Source organism: Panicum virgatum, chromosome 2K, assembly GCF_016808335.1.
Source record: "Panicum virgatum strain AP13 chromosome 2K, P.virgatum_v5, whole genome shotgun sequence".
In the NCBI taxonomy this organism is placed as follows: Eukaryota; Viridiplantae; Streptophyta; class Magnoliopsida; order Poales; family Poaceae; genus Panicum; species Panicum virgatum.
In genome coordinates, this window is record NC_053137.1 from 67,785,189 (window position 1) to 67,811,827 (window position 26,639).

The 26,639-nt window shown below is 44.3% G+C and overlaps 3 protein-coding genes and 1 long non-coding RNA gene across 7 annotated transcripts; 2 read left to right on the forward strand and 2 right to left on the reverse strand.

Moving 5' to 3' along the window:
• Positions 1–2,139: 2,139 nt before the first annotated feature.
• Positions 2,140–6,957, reverse strand: LOC120694875. Its single transcript, XM_039978189.1, has 3 exons — positions 5,383–6,957; positions 3,724–5,291; positions 2,140–3,643 (listed from the first exon to the last, which is right to left on the reverse strand). The coding sequence occupies exons 1-3, from the start codon at positions 6,382–6,384 to the stop codon at positions 3,463–3,465; spliced, it is 2,751 nt and encodes a 916-aa protein (XP_039834123.1). The 5' UTR covers positions 6,385–6,957; the 3' UTR covers positions 2,140–3,462.
• Positions 6,958–10,254: 3,297 nt separating this feature from the next.
• LOC120694877 lies at positions 10,255–16,143 on the reverse strand. 2 transcript variants are annotated; one of them, XR_005683688.1, is made up of 4 exons: positions 15,777–16,143; positions 15,314–15,478; positions 10,677–13,627; positions 10,255–10,485 (listed from the first exon to the last, which is right to left on the reverse strand). It is a non-coding gene; the product is annotated as an uncharacterized LOC120694877 (long non-coding RNA). The 2 variants fall into 2 exon arrangements; XR_005683689.1 differs by lacking the exon at positions 10,255–10,485 and having other exon boundaries at positions 10,677–10,977; positions 11,129–13,627.
• A 218-nt stretch (positions 16,144–16,361) lies between these two features.
• LOC120694880 (putative 4-hydroxy-4-methyl-2-oxoglutarate aldolase 2) lies at positions 16,362–20,142 on the forward strand. 3 transcript variants are annotated; one of them, XM_039978195.1, is made up of 2 exons: positions 16,362–16,552; positions 19,429–20,142. In XM_039978195.1, exon 2 carries the CDS (start codon positions 19,442–19,444, stop codon positions 19,946–19,948), a length of 507 nt encoding a protein of 168 aa, XP_039834129.1. In that variant the 5' UTR covers positions 16,362–16,552; positions 19,429–19,441; the 3' UTR covers positions 19,949–20,142. The 3 variants fall into 3 exon arrangements, with proteins under 3 accessions (XP_039834129.1, XP_039834127.1, XP_039834128.1); XM_039978193.1 differs by lacking the exon at positions 16,362–16,552 and adding an exon at positions 17,109–17,277; XM_039978194.1 differs by lacking the exon at positions 16,362–16,552 and adding an exon at positions 17,312–18,301.
• Positions 20,143–21,684: 1,542 nt separating this feature from the next.
• On the forward strand, positions 21,685–25,902 carry LOC120694878 (probable apyrase 2). Its single transcript, XM_039978190.1, has 9 exons — positions 21,685–22,519; positions 22,632–22,760; positions 22,852–22,908; positions 23,060–23,152; positions 23,609–23,814; positions 24,275–24,369; positions 24,860–25,074; positions 25,169–25,358; positions 25,445–25,902. The coding sequence occupies exons 1-9, from the start codon at positions 22,202–22,204 to the stop codon at positions 25,552–25,554; spliced, it is 1,413 nt and encodes a 470-aa protein (XP_039834124.1). The 5' UTR covers positions 21,685–22,201; the 3' UTR covers positions 25,555–25,902.
• Positions 25,903–26,639: the final 737 nt, after the last annotated feature.

The following is a 26,639-nucleotide window of genomic DNA, read 5'->3' on the forward strand; positions in this document are numbered from 1 at the left end:
GCATGGAGTACTAAACAAAATTTATTTGCGAAACTTTTTTACGGATGAGTGTAATTTTTCGAGACGAATCTAATGAGCCAAGTTCTATAATGATTGACTACAGTGATGCTACAGTAACCGCGCCTAAGCATCTCCCAATCGTACGGTCAAAAGCATCATTAGTTGCAGTAAGTGCTACAATATTATAGTTGTGGAGTTGGTTTCGTAATTAGACTTTATTTAATATCTCTAATTAGTGGTCAAAAAGTTGAAAAAATTTCATAAAATTTTTTTCAGGGGTCATCGAAACACAGGCAAGAGAGGAAAAGCCGGCGAGAGACTAGAGGGAGCTCAGCGGGGCGGGGGGGGGGGCGCTGCGGCGTGCTGCTCCTTATGGAGAGGGCGGTGACCATGGCTAAACCAAGAGCTACAGTAACTCACATGTTTTAATGATGCGGTCAAAGGCCTTAAAAGATTCGTCTCGCGGTTTCCAAGTAAGTTATGAAATTAATTTTTTAATTAGTGTCCGAAAAACCCTCCCGACATCTGGTTAAACAATCGATTTGACATCCAAAAATTTTCACCCAGTGAACTAAACGGCCCCTAAACAGCTCCATAGCGGCCTCTCCTATTGCTGTTGGCGCCTGCAGCGCCCGTATCCAGTGGAGTGGACAGCTGCAGCATGGCTGCCGCGCACCCATGCAGGGCAGGGGCACTGGGGCAGGATGATGGGTCGATCAAGATCACGGCCGATTCAGCGGCATGTGCTCGGTGTCAGGGCCTGCCTGTCCTGTCCTTGCACACTCAGATCAGATGGCAAGATGTACTTCCGCAGTACTAGTACTAGATGTAGTATGAAACTTTGATTATTAATTACTGACATTAAATGAAGTTAGTAAAACTAACTCCATAGCTCTTGTGGTACTTCACGAGAGGAATCTAACGAGGTCTTTGACTGTGTGATTAAAGGATAGTTACTGTAGCATTATTGTAGCTGATCATTGATTAATTACCGTCATTAGATTCGTCGCGAAAAGTTATATATATCCCCGATTTTTTTTCAAATAGATTTTATTTAGTACTCCATATATGAAAAAAAAAATCTCGACTTATGTGAAAACTGGGAAACCAAACATGGCCAATGCCTTGTTGCTTCCTATGAAGTATTGCTATTGCTATGGCTATGGCTGGCACCATACTTGGCTGGACTGGACGATTTCAGCTTTAAGGCGGCGCGCGCATTCTTCCTTCCCACCTCAACGGTTAACATTTCAGTAGATTTCCTAAACTACTCCATCCGCTTCGTCGTTTGAGTTTTCGAACTCAAATTTAACCACTCATCTTATTTATAAATTTGTACAAAATATTATTTCTTTTATTATGAGTTGTTTTTATTAATACAAGATCTTTAAAAATAACTTAAATTTGACAATGTTTACACAAAATTTTTAAATAAGACAAGTGGTCAAATTTAAATTTAAAAAAATCAAACGAATTACAATTTGAAACGAAGGTAGTAGCTTGGAAAAAAAACTGAACCGTCACCGGCCCCAGCGTCGTCCAAGGGCGACTCGGGCGCCGTCGCCTTCTCTCCTAAAGCTTCGGCTCCTTTCTCCCCTCCCCCTCGCTGCTGCCGGAGCTCGTCGGTGGAAACTCACTTAGTCCCCAAGAGGGCGGTGGCCCCTTCCCATTGAAGATCCGACGCCAGTAGTCGTTGATCTAGCACCTACCGATCCGTTGGGCGGCCTTGTCCCTTCCAGATCCGTCGTGGATGGATGGCACTGCGCCTCCAGGGCGGAGCCCGGGCCCTCGCGCGCAACCGGCGGCTGCTACCCCAAAGCTACTACAGCGGCCCTCCGTGGCTGCCTGCCTTGCAGTCCCCCTAGGAGGCCGACTTGGAGCTGCAGGGGTGCTCGGTGGCTCGCAGTGATGCAGCCGGCTGCCGGGTCCATAGGCGGCGCGGCAACAGGACTTTTCTTCATCAACTCCGAGAGAGGCATCACCATTGCTTCCTGTGAGGACGGTGGTGCTGCCAGGCAGGTATTTCAGGCGAAAGCCTTTTTTTTTTTGGCATGATGCCGGTTGACAACGGTGGCGCTTTTCAGTGTTGTTATACTTTGAGGTGGTGTGAGGTGTTACTTGCAGCTGTGGGTGAAAACCTTTGGGTTTTTTGGATTCCTGCCATTACAATTCTCCGACTTTGGAAGAATGCCACTACTTTTCATGTTATTTGAAACTTGCCATTAAAATTTTGCAAACCTCACAGAACTGCCCTGATCTACGCTTGCTACGTCTCTGGGCCCACTGTCAGGGCGCGTTTTTGCGTATGCGGACCGTATTGCCCCTCCTCTTCTTCTTTAAACCGTCCGGTCGGCTCGAGCCGACCCCACTCGCCTCGTCTCGCCTCCTCCTCCCCAGACTCGTCTTCTCCCGTTCTCCCTTCTTCTCCCGCACGCCATTGCCGTCGAGGCCTGCTTCCCCTCGCCGGGTTCGCCGCCGACGGCCTCCAAGATTTGGCGGCTGCTTAGTCGAGGATGAGTTTGAAGCAGATTTGGCGGCCGCCATCCACCGGCTCCAGCTCGACGCAGAGGCCGGGTCAAAGCCCGCCGCTGCCCGCACTTGTGGATTGCCCTGGTTGCCGCATCGAGCTGGTTCGGATCGTCAGCAAGCAGCCGAAAACTTATGGGCAAAGCTTCGTGAAGTGCCCTAACAACATCAAAGTAAGTCGTTTTGTGTTAAATTTGTGTGCAATTTCGGGTCTCTTGTTTGGTGTTCATGCCGCTAGGGTTGAATGTGATGCAGGATGACCCAACAACCTGTGGCGTCATCATGTCCGAGGCACAATATGCTGCTTACTTGCGCAACCCAGGGGAACTTCCACCTCATTGGAAGAAGTCGATCCCTCCCAGCTTCGGAGACCTTGGTGGTTGTTGTGATGACCGCATTTTGGAGATGAAGCAAGAGCTAGATGCACTGAAGCTGAAAGTTGACAGTGCCGTGGACGGGTTGTGGGATCTGAAGGTGCAAATGCAGAGGTTGAAATCGGAATCTGTTGTGATAGCAGCAGTTTGTCTAGGTGTAGCTTTGGGTTGTATTGTTAGCAAACTGTGGTAGTCTGGAACTAGTCAATTAGGTAGCCCTCTATCTTTGCAGTTGTATGAAAATTTGAACAGAGATATTGAATGAAGGGTAACCCTTGAATGAATGCTATTGTATGCATGGGTATGACAATTTCAAGTTAACAAGCAACACAGAATTTCAAGTTCAACCTGACCGCGAATTGAAACTGACAGCGAAATAGCATATAGAAATTCAGGGAAATAGCTTGTTCAAGTTCACAAGCAACACATGCCATGACAGGCACACACAAAAGCATTAGGAGCTTTACAAGCTTGTTCTAGGTTTCAAGCATTACAGGCCATGATAGGCACACAAAGCTCCAATTCACAGTTCCAAAATCAAATAGGTCCATCAGCATGAACTTCAGTGTCCATCACCAGAAATTAGGTCCATCAAGCTTCTGACTACCTTGGCTGGAGGAGCAGCAGCATCCCTTTGCTGTCTCTTCTTGGCAGGTGTTTTCTTCTTCTTAGGGGTCTTCTTCCTCTTTGATGGCTTCTTCTTTTTGACAAATGATGGTCCAGCTGTGTCTTCAGTCCTCTTCCTGTACAGGATTTACAGCAATGACTTAACCCATGATTTATAGCAAAAAATGCATCCTAAATAATTTAGAGCAAGGATTACCTTTTATTTTTTGTTGGTGCTGTTTCTCCATCCTCTCCAACCATCTCAAGTTTGCATGTCTTGGCAAAGTGACCAAAACCTCGACACCTTGAACATTTGACTCTCTTTTTGGCGGCCCTTTTCTCTAGGCATCCCCTTTGCCTTTGAACCTTCGGCCTTCCTGGTGCTCTTCCAAGCAAAGGTGGGTAAACCTTAAATCCAAGATCAACTTCTGGCCATTGTGATCTGTCTGGCATTGCCTCAACTCTACCTTCATAAGCTGCTCTGAACTTTGCAACTGAGTAATATTCATGCACAAAATCAGCAATTTGCAGACCTCTGTTGGACAGTATCCACGCCAAGGCATGCTTGCATGGCTTGCCAGTTACCTGCCATTCCCTGCATCCACAATTCTTGTTTTTCAGATCAACTATGTGTCTTTTCTGGTTATTCCAATCATCCAGCAGTGTCACCTCTGCGAAGTCATCATCACTGACTTTAACCTTAACAACTTTGAGGTTATTGCTTTTGAGGTTCAAGTCCTTCATTACACCAGGTAGGATTCCATCTCCCCAATTCTGTGCCAGCTTCTTTCTTAGGTACCTTTTCTCCATTATGAGCTCTCTAATCCTGTCAACTAGCTCATGGAGATGAAGTCCTTTGAATTCCTTGATCTGAGCATTAAAGCTCTCAGATACATTATTAGTTAAGTAATCACATTTGCTATGCTCATAGAAGCCACATCTGTACCATATCCTAGGATGATTTTGCTGCAGGTAGTCTATTGCATCAGGAGCAAACTCATAGATTTTCTTCATATGCCACTTGAACATGCCCTCTGTGTAGTTCCTTGCAGCAGGATACAAGTGATCAGTGAAAACGTCTCCCGTGTAGTACTTCATGAAGTTTTTGTACATGTGCCTTGCACACTCCCTGTTTTCAGCATTGGGGAAAACAGCCCCAACAGCATTCTCTAACCCTTTACAAGCATCAGAACATATCACTAGACCTGGAGGGTCTCCTATGACACTGTGCAAATTGTCTAGGAACCACGTCCAATTGTCCTCATTCTCCACGTCAAACACCCCAAAAGCAATATGATACAACCAGTTGTGCCCATCAACACCTGTTGCTGAAGCCAATTGCCCAGTATACTTTCCATTAAGAAAAGATGCATCTACTCCTACAAAAGGTCTACAACCAGTTAAGAATCCATCAATGCATGGCTTCAAAGCAACAAATATCCTCTTGAACCTATTTCTCTTACCAACCTTCTGTACCTCTATCTGTACTCTACTTCCAGGTGAACTTATTTCCAGTTGTGCTGCCCAATTGTACAGAAGTTGAAAGCTTTCTTCGTACTTACCATGAATTTGCTCCAAGGCTACCTTCAAACCAGACCAAGCTTTAGAGTACTTCAGCTTAATTCCAAAGTCACCCTCCAACTTGTCCTTTGCATCCTTTGCTCCCTTTATTGGGTTGTTCTTAACCCACTCTCCAAGCCTGTCTGCACACCAGCCTTGACTGGCCATTTTCCCTTCTCTTAGCTTGGTGGTAGGACAATTGTGGGGAGCAGGCAGCACTTTGATCTACAACACAGTTCAAAGCAAGACAAAAATGTTAGATGTTAAGAAAGGATAAACAAATGGGTACCAAAGGACAGGACAGAATGATATGTACCTGTACAGTTTTCTTATCAAAAATGGTGGAAGCATGTATGCGCCAAGGGCATCCCTCTGCTGCACACTTTGCTATGAACCTTGACTTGTCACTTTTGTAACCAGCAGTAGCAAACTCAAATCCAGTCTTCACAGCATAATGTCTTATGGCTTTCCTAAATGCAATGATATCAGGAAACAGCTCCCCTTTCACAATTTTGGGATTCTCAGGATCATGCAATACAGTGACCTCGTCAGGATCAGCATCATCCACCTCTGCCTCGACATGGACAAAATCAACATCAGGATCATCGGTGGCATTAGAGTTAGCATTGTCAGATGGCTGTGGATGTGCAAACTCTGGTGGCTGTGGATTTTCAGCATATGTGGCCTCATCATCAAGTCCCACATATTCTTCTTCGTTGTCAAAAATATCTGGTTCTCTATCACACTCTACCTCATCCGCTGCCTCTGAATTTTCATGAGCAGCAGCTGGCCTGACTATAGGCTGAGTGGGACATCTAGTGGGTGCTTTACGATTGCCATGAGTGCCTAAAACTGCTGCATCATCAGGTGCATCATCAGCTGCATCAACAGGTGCATCATCAGGTGCATCAGCAGGTGCATCAGCAGGAGGAATCACACACAGAGGCTCCAGTTCATCAAACTCATGATCCTGACAAGTAGATCTATCAAATACACCTATTACAACCTGGCATGTCATCTCTTCCTTATACATTTCAAACAAATCAATCATTTGTATCTCATCAGCTAGTCTGGTGTCCTCATTCAATCTTTTGTCATAAAACCAAACAGTGGGTAACTGGTCAGTGCATAGATTCAACTCGGTTGCCAGATGTTTCAACAGCAAGTCTAACGTCAGTGACCCATACTCAACATCCCACTTGAAAACTCGCCCTTTTGTGTATGATTTTCTACCACTAGCGTCTTTAAGCATGAACCCTTCGACTTTTACCTCTACCGCAAACATCCCATCCCTAGGCAGAAGTAAAGTCAAATTCATCCCCAAATCAACACAACGTGCACAAAGCAAATCAGACGCCTAAATCGCCAACTAGACTATAGAAGAATGCAGATTGGGTACCTGCTACCGCTGTCCCCCATCGCCGCAGCACCAGTGGAGGCGCATGGCGGCGCCAAGCCGGCGCTTCCCACCATCAGGGTGCCTCCATCCCCGCCGATTGATGCGAGGTTAGGGTTCCTCTCAGTTGCTGCCAGTCCTTGTCGAGGAAACCTTCAATCGCCGCCGCGAATCACGCCGCCGCCGTCAATCTCTAGGGTTAGGGTTTCGGTGGTTTGCTCGGGGATGGGGAACGGGAGAAGACGAGTCTGGGGAGGAGGAGGCGAGACGAGGCGAGTGGGGTCGGCTCGAGCCGACCGGACGGTTTAAAGAAGAAGAGGAGGGGCAATACGGTCCGCATACGCAAAAACGCGCCCTGACAGTGGGCCCAGAGACGTAGCAAGCGTAGATCAGGGCAGTTCTGTGAGGTTTGCAAAATTTTAATGGCAAGTTTCAAATAACGTGAAAAGTAGTGGCATTCTTCCAAAGTCGGAGAATTGTAATGGCAGGAATCCAAAAAACCCAAAACCTTTCTCTGGCTTGCCGGATTAGGCAGCCATAGCACCTTCGATGTCGTTTTTTTTTCTTGAAGCATTGCTTATAGATCCTTTGGTCTTACGTTGTTATTTAGCGGCTTTAGGATATCAAGTTTAGAAGTCGAGAGATGTGCTGGTTTGGTGCTGCGTAAAGACTTTGCAAGGATGAAATGAAAGCGAAAAAGAAAACTGAAGCTTAGTCTTTTAGTTTTCTTTCTTTGTTTTAGAGCATTACTTCTTGTATTTTGAGGTCCTCTTCGAGATTTAGAGTACGGGAACTCATGTAACTATTGAATAGCGAGCCTCCACCGAGCCGAGCCGAGCCTGATTTTCTGGCTCGCAAAAATAGCGAGCCGAGCCGAGCTCGGCTCGTTCACTTGCCGAGCCGAACCGAGCCGAGCCGAGCTCAGCTCGGCTCGGCTCGTTTCCAGCCCTAGCTGCATCCAAGAGTGCAGCAGAAAATGCAGCTAGTGGAGAAAAGAAGGTTGCTGCCAACAGTTGGGCAGAGAAAAAGAAAATGACTGAGAATAAGAAGCTGCATAAGCAGAAAGGTATAGCACCGACATGGACTAAAACCAACCCACATTACAAATATAGACAACCAATGTTGACAGCTGCTCAACTTAAGAGCGCCGGATCTGCAACCAATGAATTCCATAAGTACTACATGAAAGGTTGTGTGGCAAAACAGATAGATGTGGTCCAGTACAAGCGTAACGCGTAACTATTTTCAGCGACCAGATAGCAACGAGTATTTTCTTCTTTGTTTCAATGACTTATATGACCTCTTCAATCTCGATGGGTTGGATGTGTCTTTACTCCGTTGCTTCACGGTGTAAGTTACTCTAATCTGATTCTCACAAATTTTTAGTTCATTTGTTCATTTGTTGTCTAGGCACTAATTTTTTCTTAACTAGATCCATGATCGTGAAAAGGGAAAAGTCCATGCCCGTGGGCTTCCTCGATCCGGAGCTGATGAGCATGAGTACCATGGATCAAGATCGATCTTATGTGGTGGAGTATTTAGAAAAGACCTTGCACAAATTTGCTAGGAAAAAAACTTATAATGTTTGCACATAATACAGGTGGACACTGGATTCTAGTGGTTATCATTCCAAAGTGGAACAAGGCTTTGTACTTCGATTCTTAAAAGTACAAGGCGCATAATTACAGTGTGCTTAAAGAGATCATTAATGAGTGAGTTCTTCCATAACCTTCAACTAATTCCCAAAATAATCTCTATACCCTAACAATAATATTCCATGGCTGTGTGACTGTGTTTTTGTAGGGCTTTTTTTTCATACATCACACTGAAAAAGATGGACTGCACCCGGAGCTTGGAACATGTCACAACGTTCTCGGTATGGTATACATTGCTGTGAAAGCTAGTAATAAAGCTGTGTAGTTTCTTTCTTCTCACTATTTTTATTTGGTCTATTTATTTCTTTTTTGCAGTGCCACCAGCAACCTCCCGGCAACGCATGTGGCTTCTATGTTGTCCACCACATGGTCAAAGCAATGGAATTATTAAGTATGGCCAATGAACCTGAGGTATATCTCCCAAGTGATGGCTCCTTTTTTCCATAATTTACAACTAAAATATAAATGGTTATTCTTAAAAATGGTATGACTAACATGATAGCTGTATTATGTTGGCATGTTGTCTTGTTGGAGATTAGATTTTTTGAATTCTGCTACTTTTTGAGCAAATAGTTAGAGAGTTGCATCAGTTTGGATTGCACCTTTTCCTTTTTTTTTCTTTGAGAGGTTTAATGGTAGTCAAATATACTCTATGATGGCTATTTTATCTCTGCAAGTTGCTAATTCCTTGCTGACTTTGTTCTTCCAATGCAGGAGTTCGAAGTGCCGACAGCCCCCCTCAGCGATGATGATTTGCACCCCATTCAAGAAAAGTTATCCTTCTTCATCATGGATCAGGTGATCTCGAAGAAGGGAGAGTTCTGCTGCAATAATCCAGCGCCTAATCATGCTTAGACAAACTTATTTTCATGGTCTCAGATGAACAGACAACACTGCAAAATTAGTTATTGTGAAACTGTTGATGGTCTTGTATCTTGTGGAATGTTGATCTTGTAACTGCTTGTTGAATGTCGAATCTTAAACTTGTGATATCTGAATGTTGAATGCTTAATCTTCTGCATGTAATGTTTGAGCATATTTATTAGCTGGGAATTTGTATGTGTGTGTGCTAAATCTGTGAGACAGACGCAATGGGCCATAGGAGACGCGGAATGGAAACAAACTGCGTCTCCTATAACAGGCATAGAGGAGATGCGTGGACAAAATCAATGTCTCCTGTAATCACTCACAAAAGAGACGCGTGCTTACAAAATGAGCCTGTCATTAGGATCTATAAAGGAGACACTGGCATACAAGCCGCGTCTCCTATATCTAAAACATAAGACGGGGAATGACAAAGTTAGGAGATGCGATATAACAGGGTCTCCTATAAACACCCACTTAGGAGACGCGGATTCAGACACGCGTCTCCTGCATAAACTTTTATAGAAGACACGGGTTCAGACACGCGTCTCCAACATAAACAGTTAGTGGAGACGCGGGTTGTTGATCCGCGTCTGAGGCAGGTGATGGTGGAGGAGAAAGACAGAGCAGGCGATAGCAGTGAGAAAAGAGTGGAGAGGTGGTGGCCTACCTGTCTGTGAGAGAAATAGAGATGAGAGGATAGCTGACGTGGCCACTGGCGCCACGTGGACGGGTGACGTGGCTGAAAATCTGGGTGGATTCAGTTTATGGGGGGGTTAATTTGCACGGTTTTGTTAGTTCGAGGGTGCAGGCTGTCTAGTTTAGAAGTTTCGGGTTAAAAATCGGACGATCGTGAAAGTTCAGAGTTGGAAATAGGACTTAAAAAAACAATCAATAGCACTCGGTCACAACATACATATAGCACGGGTTTGATCCATTATCGATACCCTTGCCAAAATCACCGTATTTGATTTTTTGGTGCGTACTGTACTCATAAAAAAAGATGCACTCAAGACAGTACGTACTGTTACTGTATCGGCCGAGAAGGCAGGCATTGCAACCCATCGCCATTGCCCTGCATGAGAGCTATCAGCAGATCGACGTGCGGGGCCGCACAGAGGAGAGGGGGCATGTAGCTCCAAGCAAGCTTTTTTGTTCCCTGCGTAGCGATAGCCGATAGCGTTGCCTGTAGGTCCGTCAGGGACTCGAGGTCAGGTCACAGGGGGCAGCACGCAGCAGCAGGACATGGAGGGAATAGTAGCCCCCCCCCCCCCCCCCCCCCCATGTGGGTGGCACTTGGACTCTTGCAGCCGAAATTTTCGGGGAGAGACGAGACCACCTCTGCACTGTGGACTGTGGAGTGCGGAGATCTTGATATCTCCCAGCTGGAGTACATACACAAGCTAGTGCTACTGCATACGGGTCTTCACTGATCACACTATATCAAGAAAGCTACTTGGAACCAGCAGCATCCATCTCAGCTCACATGTTCCTGATCAAATTCCTAAAGACAAAAGGTCAACTAGTCAGCTGAAGAAAGTGCAAACGAGAAACACCTATCCTACATAAGGTTATTATCTTTCTTTCTTTCTTCTTCTTTTTTTTTGCAAAAGAAAAACTGATGATGATTAACTTGGAAGCCATGAAAACTGTCAGTAAACATTGTTAGATACGAGAGGTTACAAATACGCTTACCTGTTGCAGACAGGTCGTTGCCACCAGAGCCGTGGTCTGTGTAGGTTTTCAGGTAGAGGTGCCAGTGCCTCCTTACATCTGCTCATCACTAAAGTAGTGATAAATCAGCTTGCCCTTCTCTATGCTCAAGTGGCAACTTTGGTCGACCTGTACAAATTATAGTCTGTCTCTCTCTGCCCTTCCTCTTTGAATAATACAGAAACAAATTAAATAGTAGGATCTGCTCAGGATCATCAGATCATATGGGCCTATGTGTTCACAAATAATAATGTTGCCACTTGTCCTTGTCTTCATGCACCAGCTTTAAAAAATTCATTCCGAACAGGGAAAGGATGCAAGCTTAGATGACATGTGCACACCACTAGCAATACTAAAAAGCTGCTAATCATACTGAAAACAAATGGTAATCTGGTCTCTTATAGTATATGTTAATGCACTTGCTTTTGTCATACCTTAGTTCCAAGCTGGCAAGCATTTTGGGTTTTGAACTTTTGATAAGACGTTTTATCAGGTTCTTTAACAGAAAAACTTGCTGCGAATTGAGATTTGAATGCTGCAACTTGACCACACCGAGAAAGTCACCTCGGTAAATTTCAATAACCAGTCATGGCTGACTCCATAAAACATTTCCCACTGTCACCCATCTCAACTGGTTTCAGGTATGCCAGAGTCATTTTTCTGCGTCACTATCTCAAAGTGAGTGGTTAACGCTCTCTCGATAACAGTGCAAAAAGTCAAGAGATTGAAGAATCATGAGAACAGCTGCTTTGTGTTCTGCACAGCTTTTGTTTCGACAGTGTTTTTACATGTAGTTGTGTGAAAAGGTTCGGTCAAATAAGGAAGTTATGCCAAAGTTATTCACTTTTCAACTGTATCTTGATTTCACGGCAGCCCAACTAAGCAAGCAAGAGATTAAAGACTAAAGAGTAGGGTACGATGAGCTTAGATATCAATGGGCATCGCATCTTTCTATTTCCTTTGGCCAGCCTTTGCTTTTTTTATCTTCCCCAGGGTAAGGTAACCTTATTTAAAGGGCCATGATTCATGAAAACAAAGAACCATTCAAAATATATCTATGCTCAGTGAGTGGGTCTGGCATTTCTCAAACCGTATTGCAGGAGCAAGAAGATTCTTTTGATACCCCTTTACACGTACGGGGAACTAACCGAAACAATGCGGAGATATGTAAAAGCTAGTCATGTATTGTAGCTAAAAAATTGCGCATGGCAGAAAGGCATGTTTGTTCGATCACGATCCCCCGGGCAAGCAAAAAGTAGATACTACATGCAACAAAAGCGGATCAGTGTGCATTAGTGGTGCTACCATGAAACAAGCAGTGTATTGGTGTTCTCATATTTCTTACCTTGTTTAGTTAGTTCATGATTCATGATAGAGTTCAGAAATGTATTAATTCGCACCTTTGGAACCTCTGCAGTTCATATTCCGCTCCTGGATCATCTCTCCCCACCTAGTTTCGAGGACGATAGAAGGAACAATTGGGCCAGGCCAAGCAGGCCCAGGATAGTTGCGGACATTTAACATGAAAATAGCGAAGCTAGCGCAACGAACACTAGCTAACCAACCAAGGATTTCCTGTTGGGGGCACCAGCAGACTATGGGCCTAGGAGATACGCAGAAGTGACAGCTTGGAAGTTTTTTTTTTTTTTGAAAATCTGATCGTGCTTGGAATGATGGGTCCAATGTCTTCAATTGTTTTCTGTAACTGGATGGAGCCGTAGCAGCTTCATATCGCCCATCAAGTCCCCTTTTGGTTGCTTGATACTCAGGTTTTCAGGCAATTTATAAGTCCTGAAAACAGTGCAGCTCTGGGCTTTTCTTTGTTTCTTGATAGACAACACTGTCTTTGTTTTTTTCTTTTTTTTAATGTCCTGGATACATTGTGATCGCCCCCACCCCCACCCACCAGTCCACCACCAGAATTACACTGATGTGCTGTCTACAAATTTCCCTAGTGTTGAAATAAATAGCTTGAAAAGGGGTAATTTCGAAACAATTCTGCTGAGAAAGTAGTACTTTCTCCATTCAAAATTATATGTCGTTTGACTTTTTTGACTTCAAGTTTGACCACTCGGCTTATTCAAAAATTTGTGCAAAATATCACTTCTTTTGTTGTGGCTTGCTTTATCAATACAAGTTCTTCAATAATGACTTAAATTTGACTATGTTTGTATAAACTTTTTGAATAAAACGAGTGATCAAACTTGGGATTAAAAAAGTCAAACAACCTATAATTTGGAATGGAAGAGGGAGTATGTACCATGAAGAAATGTTTTATAGAACATGTTGCAAATGATTATCTTCATAGAAATTGATAAGGATACAACAGCAAGTAGCTGAACAAGCTATATTATGGCCTCTGCCCTCTGGTATCCAATGACACAGAGAGTCACAGAGCGAGCAGAACACCGCGAAGATCTTGACATGATCGTTTTGTTTTCCAGCACCTAATAAATTTGAGACAGGACATGGTGAGAAACATAGACAGAGGATGGCAAAACAGCTAGGTTAGTTGGACAAGATGAAAAATTGTAAACTGAGACTGAGGTACGAGTTAAGCCATCTTGTAACTTCTGGATGAAACTGGCAGAAAATAACTCAAGCGTAATATGTGATGATATTCACAATCATGAATTCATAATATTCTGGTACAAAACAAGCACTGGTAAGGAAAAACATAGTACAGGTTAGCTTAATCAGAAAATGATAAATGTATCTCAAGACAGCACTGCAGAAATTGATCTTTTATATATTTGGAACATAAACTCTTACAAATAAATTCTTTATTTACACTTGACCAAGTAAATTTAAAACAAATGCAGATACAATTATACAGCTGAACCAGAAGCAACATGACTAAAATAGAGTATACAGTATAGGTTGAATACTCTCCAAAGGGCCAGAAGTGATTAAATAGGGTTAGCTCCATCATCCTGCATGTTACACATTGAATCAATTTGTTACCCAAAGATGAAGCCAAACAACTCTCCAGCACAATAAAGGTAGAAGAATGTCAAACAACAACAAGATTTTGTATGCTGACATGCTCCATGAGAAAAAAAAACACTTGAAATTTTCAGTTTAAACCAAACTAACATTTCATGTGAGCCATTGTCAGACAGAAAATATAGCTATTCTAAAGAAACAATGGTTCAGTGCCATTGTCAGATAGAAAATACAGCTAAAGAAACAATGGTTCAATGGAGTAATAGGAGCTGAAAATGATTCTGTATGTTATGTACAGGTCCAACAATGATGCTCAAGCTACCCAGGACAGGGCACAGATTATCTAAGCAGAACAACTAGGTGCCAGCTATATCCAAAATCAGATATATGCAGTAGTAATATGGTTATATCTAGGCGCCAGCTATATCCAAAATCAGATATATGCAGTAGTATTCTGGTTATGTCTGGTTAGATGGGAAAACGACGAAGTTTCTGCCTAGCTTTTGACACAGCAAGTGAGGAATGCATACATTGCTTTCATGACGTATATGATGATATTTTGATTTACTGCATTTCAAAACTTTTTTTTTGGGTTTGGGTTTTGTGTGTGTGTGTGTTGGGGGGGGCTCTGTTTAGCCATCCAAGAAAGAAAACGGCCAACTGCACAAAAAGGCCACCCATCAATCACAAGGAGAAATGGAAAGGATACTATGGCACATGGAGTAAGGATGGAATCGGATCGGATACGCATGGAATCGGATCCGGATAGCATTTTTTACCACATTTTAACTCGGATACGGATACGGATTCGGATGTTGTCGGATACGATGCAAAACGGATGTCTCGAATTCGGATACGGATTCGGATATTTACTTGATTTGGAACATAGTTATATTGTTTGTTTTATTCATTATAAACATATTTCGAAGGTATTGCTAAGTCATTATACAATGAGGATTAAAGTATGTAAACATTGTAGGTAAGAAAAAAACATCTCATCAAAACATATTTATCCATAAATATTTAAATAGTTAATAATATAAAGATATAAAATGCAAATGAATAAATATTTTAATGGAAATATAGATATTTATAAAGAATAAATAGAATAAAGTATATTTATAATTTTATCAATAAGTGTATAAACCAAAGTAAATTAAAATCAATATGATTATCCATATCAAAATATAGTTAATTAAATTGAAATTAATTAAACTTAATCTTTATATATCATTAGTAATATTAAACCTAGTAGCACATGTCATTTATTCATGATCACTCTTAAATAGTTCCGCTAAATACATTATTATTAATACTAAAACTAATATATCACTAATCATTAGTTATATATATAATTTTTAATAGTTTCCTATGTGCTCATTCTTATTCGAATACGGATGTTGCGGATATTGTCGAATACGGATGTAGAATCGGATAGAGAAAAATGAGGAAAAACGAATTCGGATATATCCACTTTAGTACCACATTACAATCGAATACGGATACGGATATCCATATTAAGTGCGGATACGGATGCAAAAAAATCGGATAACCATTTCCACATTCCCACCCTTAACATGGAGCAACAGGGTAGTTGCACAAAGAGCATTGTAGTATAGGCCTAGATTTATGTGGCACCAAACTATAGAAAACATGTAAACAGTTGTACATACTGATTTAGTTATCTGATGGTCATCTTCAGAAAGTGTTCCAGTTGCTCTGCCAATTTAGACATTCTCGTCACCATAAGACTGCTCATATACTTGCATTTCTTGAGGATAGAATGGAGACATAAATAAGCTTGACATATCCCAGCATTCACTAGATGACAGTGTATGCTGCAAGTAAAAGTGGTTACAGAATAATTAGATTCCACAGGCACACTGCATGCAAACAGTATGATTTCATCTAATCAAAATCTTCAGTGAGTCTCTATAAAAGGAGAGCTCTCCAGAAAGTATCCATAATACTGCAGCTAAGATGCAAATAATCTTCAGATTCAATATAATGGGATGGCTTACACAGAAAGCATAAATAAATCACACCAAGTATTGAAAAACTTCATGAAATGAAATTAGACATGAAATTTGAACAATATACATAGGAAGGCAAAACATATAATGTTATCCAACTTACATTATCATATTGAGGAGTCCCTTCCATGCAGGCATCATAGTATCCCGGATTCAGAGACCACGAGGGCCTATAAGGTTCAAGTTGATCTTGAGGCATGTGCGTATAGGGTTGTATCTCATACGAGTGACCCAAACTCTCCAAATTATCAACATTACTTTGGTCATTGTATGTAGTAGGTAGGGGAACCAAATCCCAACGTGAAGAAGCGAGGCGGCGGCTGGTGGCCTGTAACTTGGCCGCTTCGGGGCGGGGTTGATGGCGACGTGCGCAGGACGGCAATTCGGGCGTCGCGGCAATGAGAGGAGGCCTCCCTCGCCGCCTCGCCGGGAAGGAGACGGAGGGCCACCGCCCACCGCCACGCCTGCCATTATTGCGTACCAGTCAACTACAGATGGAGATGGTGTGGCTCAAGATGCAGGCAGGCGCAGGTGGGCCTGCCAGCCCGCAAGGCCCGCCCTGCGAAAACGTTTTTTGGAGGTGGGCTCAAGTGGGATCAGCCTGCGAAGCCTGCTGGGCTAAAGCGGAAGCCCGCAGACACCGGCAGGTCCAAAGCATCAGCAAACTCACCCACTGTCCGTCCGGCCAGCGCCCAATCCACCGCACGACTCGCCTAGGGTTAGGGGCGGGCGGCCGGCGGCCGGCGAGCGCGCACATCGCCGAGGACCGGGTGCGGCCGGCGGCGTCTGGCACGGCCGCACGGAGGCAAGAGCTGCGGAGCGCGGGAGGCGGAACGCTGGGCGACCACTGCGATCTGGCACTGCGTCCGTCCGTACCAGGTGAATGCATCCTAGATCTGCTCATGAAGTGGCTTCGATTCGATGGATAGTTCGTTCCTTTGTTGAGTTTTAGATTCAAAGATGTTGTCGTCAAGAAAAAAAAATGAAGTTTCAAAGGGTGTGCTAGAGCTGCACGGGCATCTCTGGGGTTTTAGAGCAAGTATTACAATCGGCACAGAGCCGGCGAGATGCATATGCGGAAGACAGGAGGAAGGAGAGAAGGTAGCGGGCGAGCGACGAGACGCCAGCATCCACCCGGCGTATGGATCCACAAATGCTGTTTTCTCCGCTGGACATTAGCTGATGTCGCTTTCACGTAATAAATGAAGCTACAGTCACAAAATAAAAAAAATAGTACTTTTTTTTTTTGAAATGAAAAAAAAAAGTAGTACCTAGCTGAGCTGGAGTTTGTTATCTCCGGCAGGCGATATTATAAACCTCGCTCGTGTTGAGGAGAAGGCAGTGACGTACAGGGGAAATGTGTGACCAAGTTGCCACGTGGGAAGGCCGGCGCTGGGCCGCCGGCAGACTGTAAACAGGCCGTGGTCCGTGGGCCTGTTCGACGTGGAAACACACCCACACCCTCGCCTTTTCCTGTTCTGTCTCGTCTCCCACACGTCACCGGCTCTCAATCTCCGTCTCGGCCTCCTTTCCTCCCGGCGGCGACAGGGCGAGTGGCGCCGCGCCGCCCTTTGCTAGTTTCTCCGGCGACGAGCATCCGATAGGTGTATGCCCATCCCCTCCCTTCCCTTCCCTTTGTGCCGTACGAAATCGAACACCCAAACCTTATGCTATCTGCATCCGGATCTGACCGTGTATTCTACGGAACAACTTCGTTTTTTCTTTTTTTTTTGCAAAAAATTATTGGGTGTAGTCCTATGTATACTGGTCCGCCCCTGACTTCTAGGTGTGATCTGTGTCACTTCCGTGTGTTTCATCAGCTGGGAAGAGTATGCCACATCAGTCATACACTCTGAGACCAAGGTTGTAGCGGCGTCGATTTGCGCCGCTTTTCGTACTTGGGGTGCAAAACAAACGGATTGTTATTTTTTAGTAAAACAGCTAGTTTCATGCTGGTGCAAGAGTTTATACCAATGCAAATCCGCTATATTCCTTTTCCAATTCGCTCCAATCATATAATATGTTAATATTCTCGTAGATAATTTGATAATTTCGGATTCACAAGTCATAACCCAAACATCTAGCGACCTTGGCCTCTTAGAAAACGACCTGTAACATATGATTTGCCCAACCATCTCAGATATTTGAGCCATTGTGCTGAGACACGTTACACGGACACGTCAGTTTGGTGCCGTATCGCATATCCGATACGTATCGGATACGGATACGTATCGAATACGCCACAGATATGTATCTTGTGAGTATCCGGTTTTTTGTTTTTTTTTGCGAATATTGGATACGTGGGCCGATACGTATCGAGTCGATGGATACGGCTCAGCCCACTAACACAGCCCAATAACACACGTTAAGCCCCCGACGCCTAAGCCTCCCTCCCGTAGATCCGCACACGCCCCGACGCCCAGACTTCCTCGCGCCGCAGGTCCGCCGGGTGACGTCGGCGCGCCGCAATCCCGCTCGCCGTCCGCCGGCGACGAGCTTCCGCCTTTGCTCACCGGCGACGAGCCTCCGTCCCTGCTCGCCGGCCGCCAACGACGGATCCAGGCCCGTGCGACGCGGATCCAAGCCCCTGCGACGCGGATCCAAGCCCCTGCGACGCGGCGAACTCCCGTGAGTTAATCCCCTTCTCCCTTCTCGATCTCCTCTTGTTCTTAAGTTCGCGGCTGCTTCTTGCTTGATTTCTTTGCACCCCACTTCGTATTCCTGCCCCCATTCTCGATCTATTCTATTCCTTTGCTCCCCACTTTGTGCGCTCAAATCTGAGGCATCTGTCAAGAAGAACTGATGCATACAAGACAGGAGAGACAAGGATGTGGGATGTAGGAGGGGATTCTTTTCATTCACTTGGTGGTATTGGTGTTCTTGAAGTGGCTGACCTGTCCCTTGATGAACCTGAATTGCAATCTGTGACTTTTGGTTTGGAAGCTGATGCTTCGCAGGTTGATGACAATGAAACAAATGAGGAATAGGAACCTGATGCGATCCTGAATTGCAACTTGCAAGCCTGAATGCCTTATTGCTTTTTGCTTTTATTAATTTCCTAAATTTGAGACTGTTGTGTTTGAAAATTTGAGGCCTGCTGCTATGCTGTAATAGAACTTAAGTAGTTAAGTATTGGCACTTTTATTTTTGAGAATTTGAGACCTGCTGGCTGCTGCTATGTTATGGATTTGCGAATTTGATGTCCTGCACTTGTTTTTGCTGGTAATTGCTATTGCAAGGTAATTTACTACTTTCACAAATTTAATATGTGCCATTATTTATTTATTTAAAAAATAGTGAAATGTATCCGCGTATCAGATTTTTTAGGAAATTGCCGTATCCGCATATCCATATCCTTCCGATACCGATACACGTATCCGTATCCGTGCTACATAATGTTCTTTGTCTGTCAAATAAACAGTAAAACAGACATAGTGGTTTATGTTTTTCACCAAAGCCCGGACCTTATGTTTCTTTGAAATGATGTTCAAAGAAATTTGGTTAACAGTTTGGCAGTTAAATCATGGAAAATTTCTTCATGTTCACAAGTGGAACCTTTACATTAACTTCTGTTAGTTAGCTATATATGACTACTGTTAATAGTTATGGATGTCATCTTTCAGTCTTGAAGTTCTAAAGATTTAAAAGGTGCTCTTCTTTGGAGAATTTGTTGGTATTCTTATGCAAAGTATAGCTTGCTCTGTTGATTTCATGTGGGTCAGTGTTTTATTTCCTTCTCTTCTGATGACAAGCAGGAGCGAAGCTAATATGGCTGCCTTGCCACTGGCCACTGCTGAAGTATGTGATGCTAATCCTCATTTGATTATGAATGGCGAGCTTCGTGCTCTCCATCCCATCTTCCAAATCTACGGAAGGCGCCAAGTTTTTGCTGGTCCTATTGTGACCCTGAAGGTCTACGAGGACAATGTTCTGATCCGTGAGTTCCTTGAGGAGAAAGGCCACGGCAGGGTCCTTGTGGTTGATGGTGGTGGGAGTATGCGCTGTGCCATTCTGGGTGGCAACCCTGTCCAGCAGGCACAGAACAATGGGTGGGCTGGCATTGTGGTGAATGGGTGTATCAGGGATGTTGATGAGATCAACGGCTGTGACATTGGTGTTCGAGCTCTCAACTCCCACCCGATGAAGGCAAACAAGAAGGGCATTGGTGAGAAGCATGTCCCTGTGACCATGGCAGGAACTAGGATTTGCGATGGCGAATGGCTCTATGCCGATACAGATGGCGTTCTTGTCTCGAGGACGGAGTTGACTGTGTAGACCCATTCCCTGTTTGTACGTGTGTATAAGAATTGGGCACATGAAAGCAGGGCTGCTCCTGTCGTTGCCTGTTGGTGTTCTGTCTGAACTTGTAATAATGGATTGTTGTTGGATCACACGATTACCAGGAATAATTGGATGTTACAAATTGTTGTCGATCAACTTTTGGAATTGGGAACTCTTATTCTGGTGAAGTTTCTTCTGCGCGATTTGCATTGGATTCCTTGGTGGTGTATGTACTTCAAAAGGGAGTGAGTGTTGTGTGTCTTGCCAGCAACTTGTATGGAGCATTCATTCCTTTTCTTGAGTGAGAATTCTTGTGCCTTGTGCAGGTTTGTGTAGCGAATTCCAATGTATGACAAACAGTACGGCATGTGTGGTTTCTAAAAAAATTCTACAGTATCCGTCACATCGAATATTTGTACACATGCATAGAATATTAAATGTAATTGAAAAAAATAACTAATTACATAGTCTAACAGATTAGCATGAAATGAATCTTTTAAGTCTAATTAGTCTATAATTGAACATTAACTACTAAATAACAACAAAAATGCTACAGTGCCAAAATCTAAAAAAATCGCGAACTAAATGGGCCAGTACACAACCCAGCAGTTCAGTCTATACCAGAGCTGCTCGTGATCGTTCCTGTCTCCTAGCACTAGATGGAGTGTATGTCTTATTGCGGTCGGTGGGTATTTGGGGGGGGGGGCGCAACAGGCAACAGCAAGGTTTGGGCCAGCCCAACAATATTTTATCCGTTGCCTTGATGTTTTTTTTTTATTTCAGCTAACCAGCCCTGGGAAGTTGAGCGATGAGTGTGGTTCCCCATATTTAAGGGCAACATCAAAATTGTGCTCAGAGTGTGGCACCGAGAAGTGCAGCTAGAGACGTGTCTGCCTTGATCAATGTGTGTATAGATCAGCTGTGTGTGGCGCCAAGAAGCTAGGGATGGCACTAGAGCATGTTTGCTTAGGCACACCTTCAACTTTCTTTAGTTTAAATATATGTATTGTTTCATCAGAAAAGTAGTACAAATAAATAGGGTTAGAGGTGCATCCAAAGATCACCAATTAATTTGCTCATCTAAAACTAGGGCATCTTTGAACTTTTGTAGAAGGCCAGGCCTATCTTTGAGATTACTATTTTGCCTAAAGCCTCGTATGGTTTTTACTTAAGTTGCTGCCGCATCGAATATTCGGATATCAATTCGAATGTTCAAATGCCAATTTAATATAAAACTAATTGCATAAGTTGCAATTAGGGTTCTAGACGAATCTATTAAGTATAATTAATGCACGATTAGCAGATAGTTACTATAGCAATTAGTGGTCAAATTATAGAGTAATTTTACTTAATAGATTCGTCTTATGATTAAGTCACGACTTATGAAATTAATTTTTATAATAAGTTTATATTAGTGCTCCTAATTGATATCTAAACCTGCGATGTGACGGGACTTATATAAACCTGACCTAAGTGTCGGTTCAGTCCCCCTCCCACCATGGATTCGGTGTACAATCCACAATCTCGTGTTACTCTAAACTTAATCGGCCTTTTTCAGCGCCGGTTTTGGAACGGAACATTCGGCGACGTGATCAACGGAGAAAAGAAAAAGGCGAAGATATGAGGTGGCCGTAGAAAGTTAATAGCAGTAGTAGTTCACAATCCATCATCAATCAACATGGTAATCTCTAATCTGTGTACACGGTCAATGTGTAAGAACTTTTCGTAGCAAACACGCGCCGGTGGCGTGGACCGTACCAACGGTGGCATGGACATGGAGGGCGTGGAGGTTCCTTCCCTTGCCTTGCCTTGCGAGCCGCGCTAGAGCAGCAGCTGCTCCTCGGTGGTGTGGTGTGGTGCCCGCGGCCTCCCTCCTCGGCTCCTCCCTTGCGGCAGGGCAGATCCCGAGGCGGCTCGCATTTCCAGGCCAGCGCGCCGCCCCCGCCATTCCCAAGGTCGAGCGAGGTCAACTCGCTCGAATCCACCACCCCCACTCACTCCCGCGCCCGCCTTAAACGCCGCCGCGTCGCGTCGTCCACCACGACGCAGTCGCAGCCGCAGCCGGAGCCGCCGCCGCCGCCGCCGCCGCCGCAGCAGCAGATCCACCACCGACGCGTACGCGCACGCAGGCGCGGAGCCCTGGATCCCGCGGAGCAGGAGGCGGTCAAGCCGTCGCCCACGCCCCCCGGGCGCATCCGCTACCGCACGCCCTCCTCCCCGGACCTCCTCCTCCCCACCGACGCCAAGATGCGCCCGCGCTACTCCGCGCTGCCCAACGGCCGCCAGGACACGCTCGCCGACCGCCTCCACCGCTACCGCGGCGTCCTGCTCCTCCTCCTCGCCCCGCTCGCCCTCGTCTCCCTCGTGCTCCTCCTCATGCCCGCCTCCTCCTCAACCGCCTCCCCCTCCTCCAGAAGGTCGGGACCCTTGGATGCCGCCGCGGGTGCTAAGAGGTACGCCGTCATCTTCGACGCCGGGAGCTCCGGCAGCCGCGTCCACGTCTTCTGCTTCGACGCCAACCTGGATCTCGTCAACATTGGCACCGACATCGAGCTCTTCGTCCAGGTAAACTAGTTTGTTGTGCCTGTAATTAATGCACATCAATTGGATCTGGATCTGGATCCGCCCCATCATCACCATCATCATCTTACGATTCTTACCGCCCTTCCGCTCGCAGAAAAAACCCGGACTTAGCGCCTACGCCAGTGACCCGCGGGAGGCTGCCCAGTCGCTCGTCTCTCTCCTTGATGAAGCCAAGCGAGTGGTACCTGCGGAATTGCGCGACCAAACGCCCGTCAGAGTCGGGGTGGGTGGCACGTCGCACCAGTACTCGATTGATTTTTTGTACTTCGTGCTTGATGATGTTCTTACTGCCTTTATTCTCCATCCATGCGCAGGCCACCGCTGGGCTGAGGAATTTGGGAGCTCAGAAGTCTGAAGAGATCTTGCAAGCGGTAAATTTCTCTTATAGCCTTTTCTTTTGAGTGATGTCATAACTGTCTTCATAAGTGGGCATAGTATTATTTCCGTAAATGAGTTTTTTTTGTTTTTATTACTATGATCACAATTTTTACTGACCCAATTTGATCACTGCGATTGCTGCAGGTTAGGGATCTTCTTCGTGACAAGAGTTCCTTCAAAAACCAAGCGGATTGGGTTACAGTTCTTGATGGGTCGCAGGAAGGGGCGTACGAGTGGGTATGATGCTGCCCTTATGTAACCATTGCTCTTTTGCATTACCACTGTCCAGCTGATTTTCGGAATGTTTGGCACCGTGCAATGTAGCTCAGGCTCTGTACTGCTGGCATTATCTAGTGCACCTGCAATCACTTGGGACTATTTCAGTGGGCAGTCAATCTTTTGGAAACTGATATCTGGCATGCTACAGTATGTAGTTGTGAATAAGCCAGGGTTGAAACCAGCGTAGATTCCTAATAAAAGTTAATATGTTTAAATTCAGCAAGTTCTAATACAATAAAGCTAGCAGGTGTGATAGAGTTTTTGATATCTCCTGATCAACCAATCCATGTGAGATCTTAGGATTTATTCACAGTTGGTGCGGAAGTGTTTAGAAATCACTTGTCCACTTCCTTTTAAATTCAGACTTTACTCTGGAAAGTCAGAAACAAGTATAACTCTTCTCTCTCCTTATAGGTCACTATCAACTATCTGTTGGGAAATTTGGGAAAGACTTATGCAGACACAGTTGGAGTGGTCGATCTTGGTGGTGGATCTGTCCAAATGGCATATGCTATCGCGGAGAAGGATGCAGAAAAGGCTCCTAAACCATCTGAAGGGGAAGATTCATATGTGAAGAAACTCTTCCTTAAAGGAACCACGTATTATCTTTATGTTCACAGGTCAGTGTTACAAATTATCCAGCTTTGCGTGATTGCTGCTTTTTTTTAAAAAAAAATCTTCTAATTTATGAATCTTGCATGTGGAAAACTAAGGATTAAAAAAACAGAAATAAACATTCCAAAACCTGTTTAAGCTCTCGATTGTGTTCCAGTCCTGTAAATCCCTTTTCAACCTATTTGCATTCATAGGTTATATTTTCTCCAAAAAGCATAAAATGTTGTAGTTCTGAAAGTGGAAACTCAAGGAAATTCTTATGTAATGACAAAAGCAGAAATAGCACAACACTTATGCCCAAGCAACCTTAAGGGCCTATTACGCCATTATGTGTAAAAGGTGTGACCTAAAAACCAGTACTTTAGTACTGTTTCAAGGTGTAAAGTCACGCGCTAGTGCTCTGTGTTTGCATTTTGGTGAATATCTACTGCAAATCACATGATTATGACTGCATTTTTTTCCCAGCTATTTGCACTATGGGTTGCTGGCTGCTAGAGCAGAGGTCTTAAAAGCTGGCAATGGCAATGGTTACAGCAACTGTATGTTAGAAGGATATCAAGGTACGATTGCTTACTTGTACTATATTCTCTTCTATCATGCCTTTCCTTTTTTTGTAATATAATGATTTAGCTCCCTGAAAATGAAGTTGATGCGTCCTTATCACTATTATTAAAAGACGATGATGGACGATGAACTTTGTTAAGTTTCTCCAGTATTTTGTACACTAAAGGATAGCTGCACATTTTTCCTCAGTTTCATTATATATCTGTTCTTATTCTCCGAGATCATAGCTATGCCTATCTTGTTGATTTTCGTTTATATGACCTTGTGGACAAGAAATATCAGAAAGATATTGTTGTGCTGCTGACTGTGAGTATACTCATAGTTACATAACAAGTACATGGACATATAAGGGATTATGAGCCCAGATGGATATGCAATTTTAACTTTTTATTTATATGGCATGCTTTGTGCCACAACTTTGTATGCACGATCATCTGAAAATTTACTTACTGCACATACTGTATTTTGTTTTATCTGTCTCTGTAGGGCAATACAAATATGGCGATGAAACATTTGAAGCCTCAGCTTCACCTTCTGGTGCAAGTTATTCAAAATGCAAGGATGATGCAGTGAAAGCTCTAAAAGTGGATGAAGCATGCACCCACATGAAATGTTCTTTTGGTGGCATCTGGAATGGTGGTGGTGGTGCTGGACAGAAGAATCTCTTTGTAGCATCCTTTTTCTTTGACAGGGCTGCTGAGGTAAGGTTTTCTGCAACTGATTCTGAACTTGATTCCAGTTCGGCGCTCTTTGTTTTATCAGTATTCATTTCTATCATATCCTGTGTTTGCTCAGGCTGGATTTGTAAACCCCAAGGCAGCTGTGGCTAAGGTTAAACCCTCAGACTTTGAACAAGCTGCCAAGCGTGCTTGTAAGTTAAACGTGAAGGATGCCGAAGCTGCATACCCCAGTGTACAAAAGGATAACATTCCATATATCTGCTTGGATCTTGTTTACCAGTACACACTACTTGTGGATGGATTTGGTATGGTTTGATTAAATGAAAATAATCAGCTTGAATGTTTTAGGCACAACTCTCACTTTTTTTCTTTTTTTTTTTTGTTCTCGCAGGCGTTGATGCAGACCATGAGATGACCTTGGTAAAGAAGGTCCCTTACAACGGCGCATATGTAGAAGCAGCGTGGCCTCTTGGCAGTGCCATTGAGGTTGCATCTTCATAGGAAGAAAACAGTTTAGCAGGGAACATCAGAAGGTGTTGACATATGAAATTTTGGGTCGAGAGGTTTCCATATACGATCGATTGGTGTTGCACTTGCTGAAGTCACCATTTTGTCATTCGATTCATTCCGCCTCCTATACTATAGCTTTATACACAAGGCATTGTTGTACTTCGTCCATTGTAAGCCCTATTTTTTGTACTAATGCAAGTAAGTTGAGAGCCTTTATCATTCTTTTTGACCTCTACAATGAACACGAGGATGTGCATAAACACATCATTCGCTCACTGAAAATGCATAGATGTATCATCCATTGACTGAAGATATGACTGAGGCTTTGCCCTTTTGTAACTGAAAGACTGGCTTGCTTTATGCGGCTGTGGCTGTGGCTGTGCCTGTGCCTGAGAGAACTACACCTGGATATATTGTGTTCGTCGTCTCGAAGAGCTGAGCTTGAGCTAGCTGCTGGTAGCTGCGCCTGTGCACTTGAGTTCCTGATGCAAACGACACAGCGGTTGGTGCCGGCCTAATTATTAGGCTATGGTTTTATTGGGCTTGCTATCGTCGATTTGCAGATGCAAGAAGCACTCTGTTTGGCTGGCGGGCTGATGCTGATTTGCTGTGAAAAAAAAATATTGTTGGCTGACTAGTGGCCGGTGATTTGGTGTAGGAGAAAAGCACTGTTGTTAGTTGCCAATAGAACGAAGTTGCCTATTCTGATTCGTGTGCAGCCGGCAACTGTTTGTCCTTCCCTCTCTCGGTTTCAGAGGAGCAACACCATGGGTAAAAACTCCTTTGCGTTCAGGGAATCTCAGTTGTGGTGCGTCATGAGTGAGGTAAAAACAGGGACAAGTATGAACCTGAGGAGCCAATGGGGAGAAGTGCTGGCTGAACGCTCTAGAACAAGTGCAATTCATTCCATGACTCTGTGAGTTCCCTGACCGTGTGGAAAACTTTACATGTGGATAACTCCCGTCAAGTAAAAAATCACCAGAAAATGGAGTGTCAGGTGTAAGCAAAGCTGAAACCACCACGTCACGCCAAAGGCCATCTCTGGACGTCACGCCCATGATTTGTTTGGTTTGTTT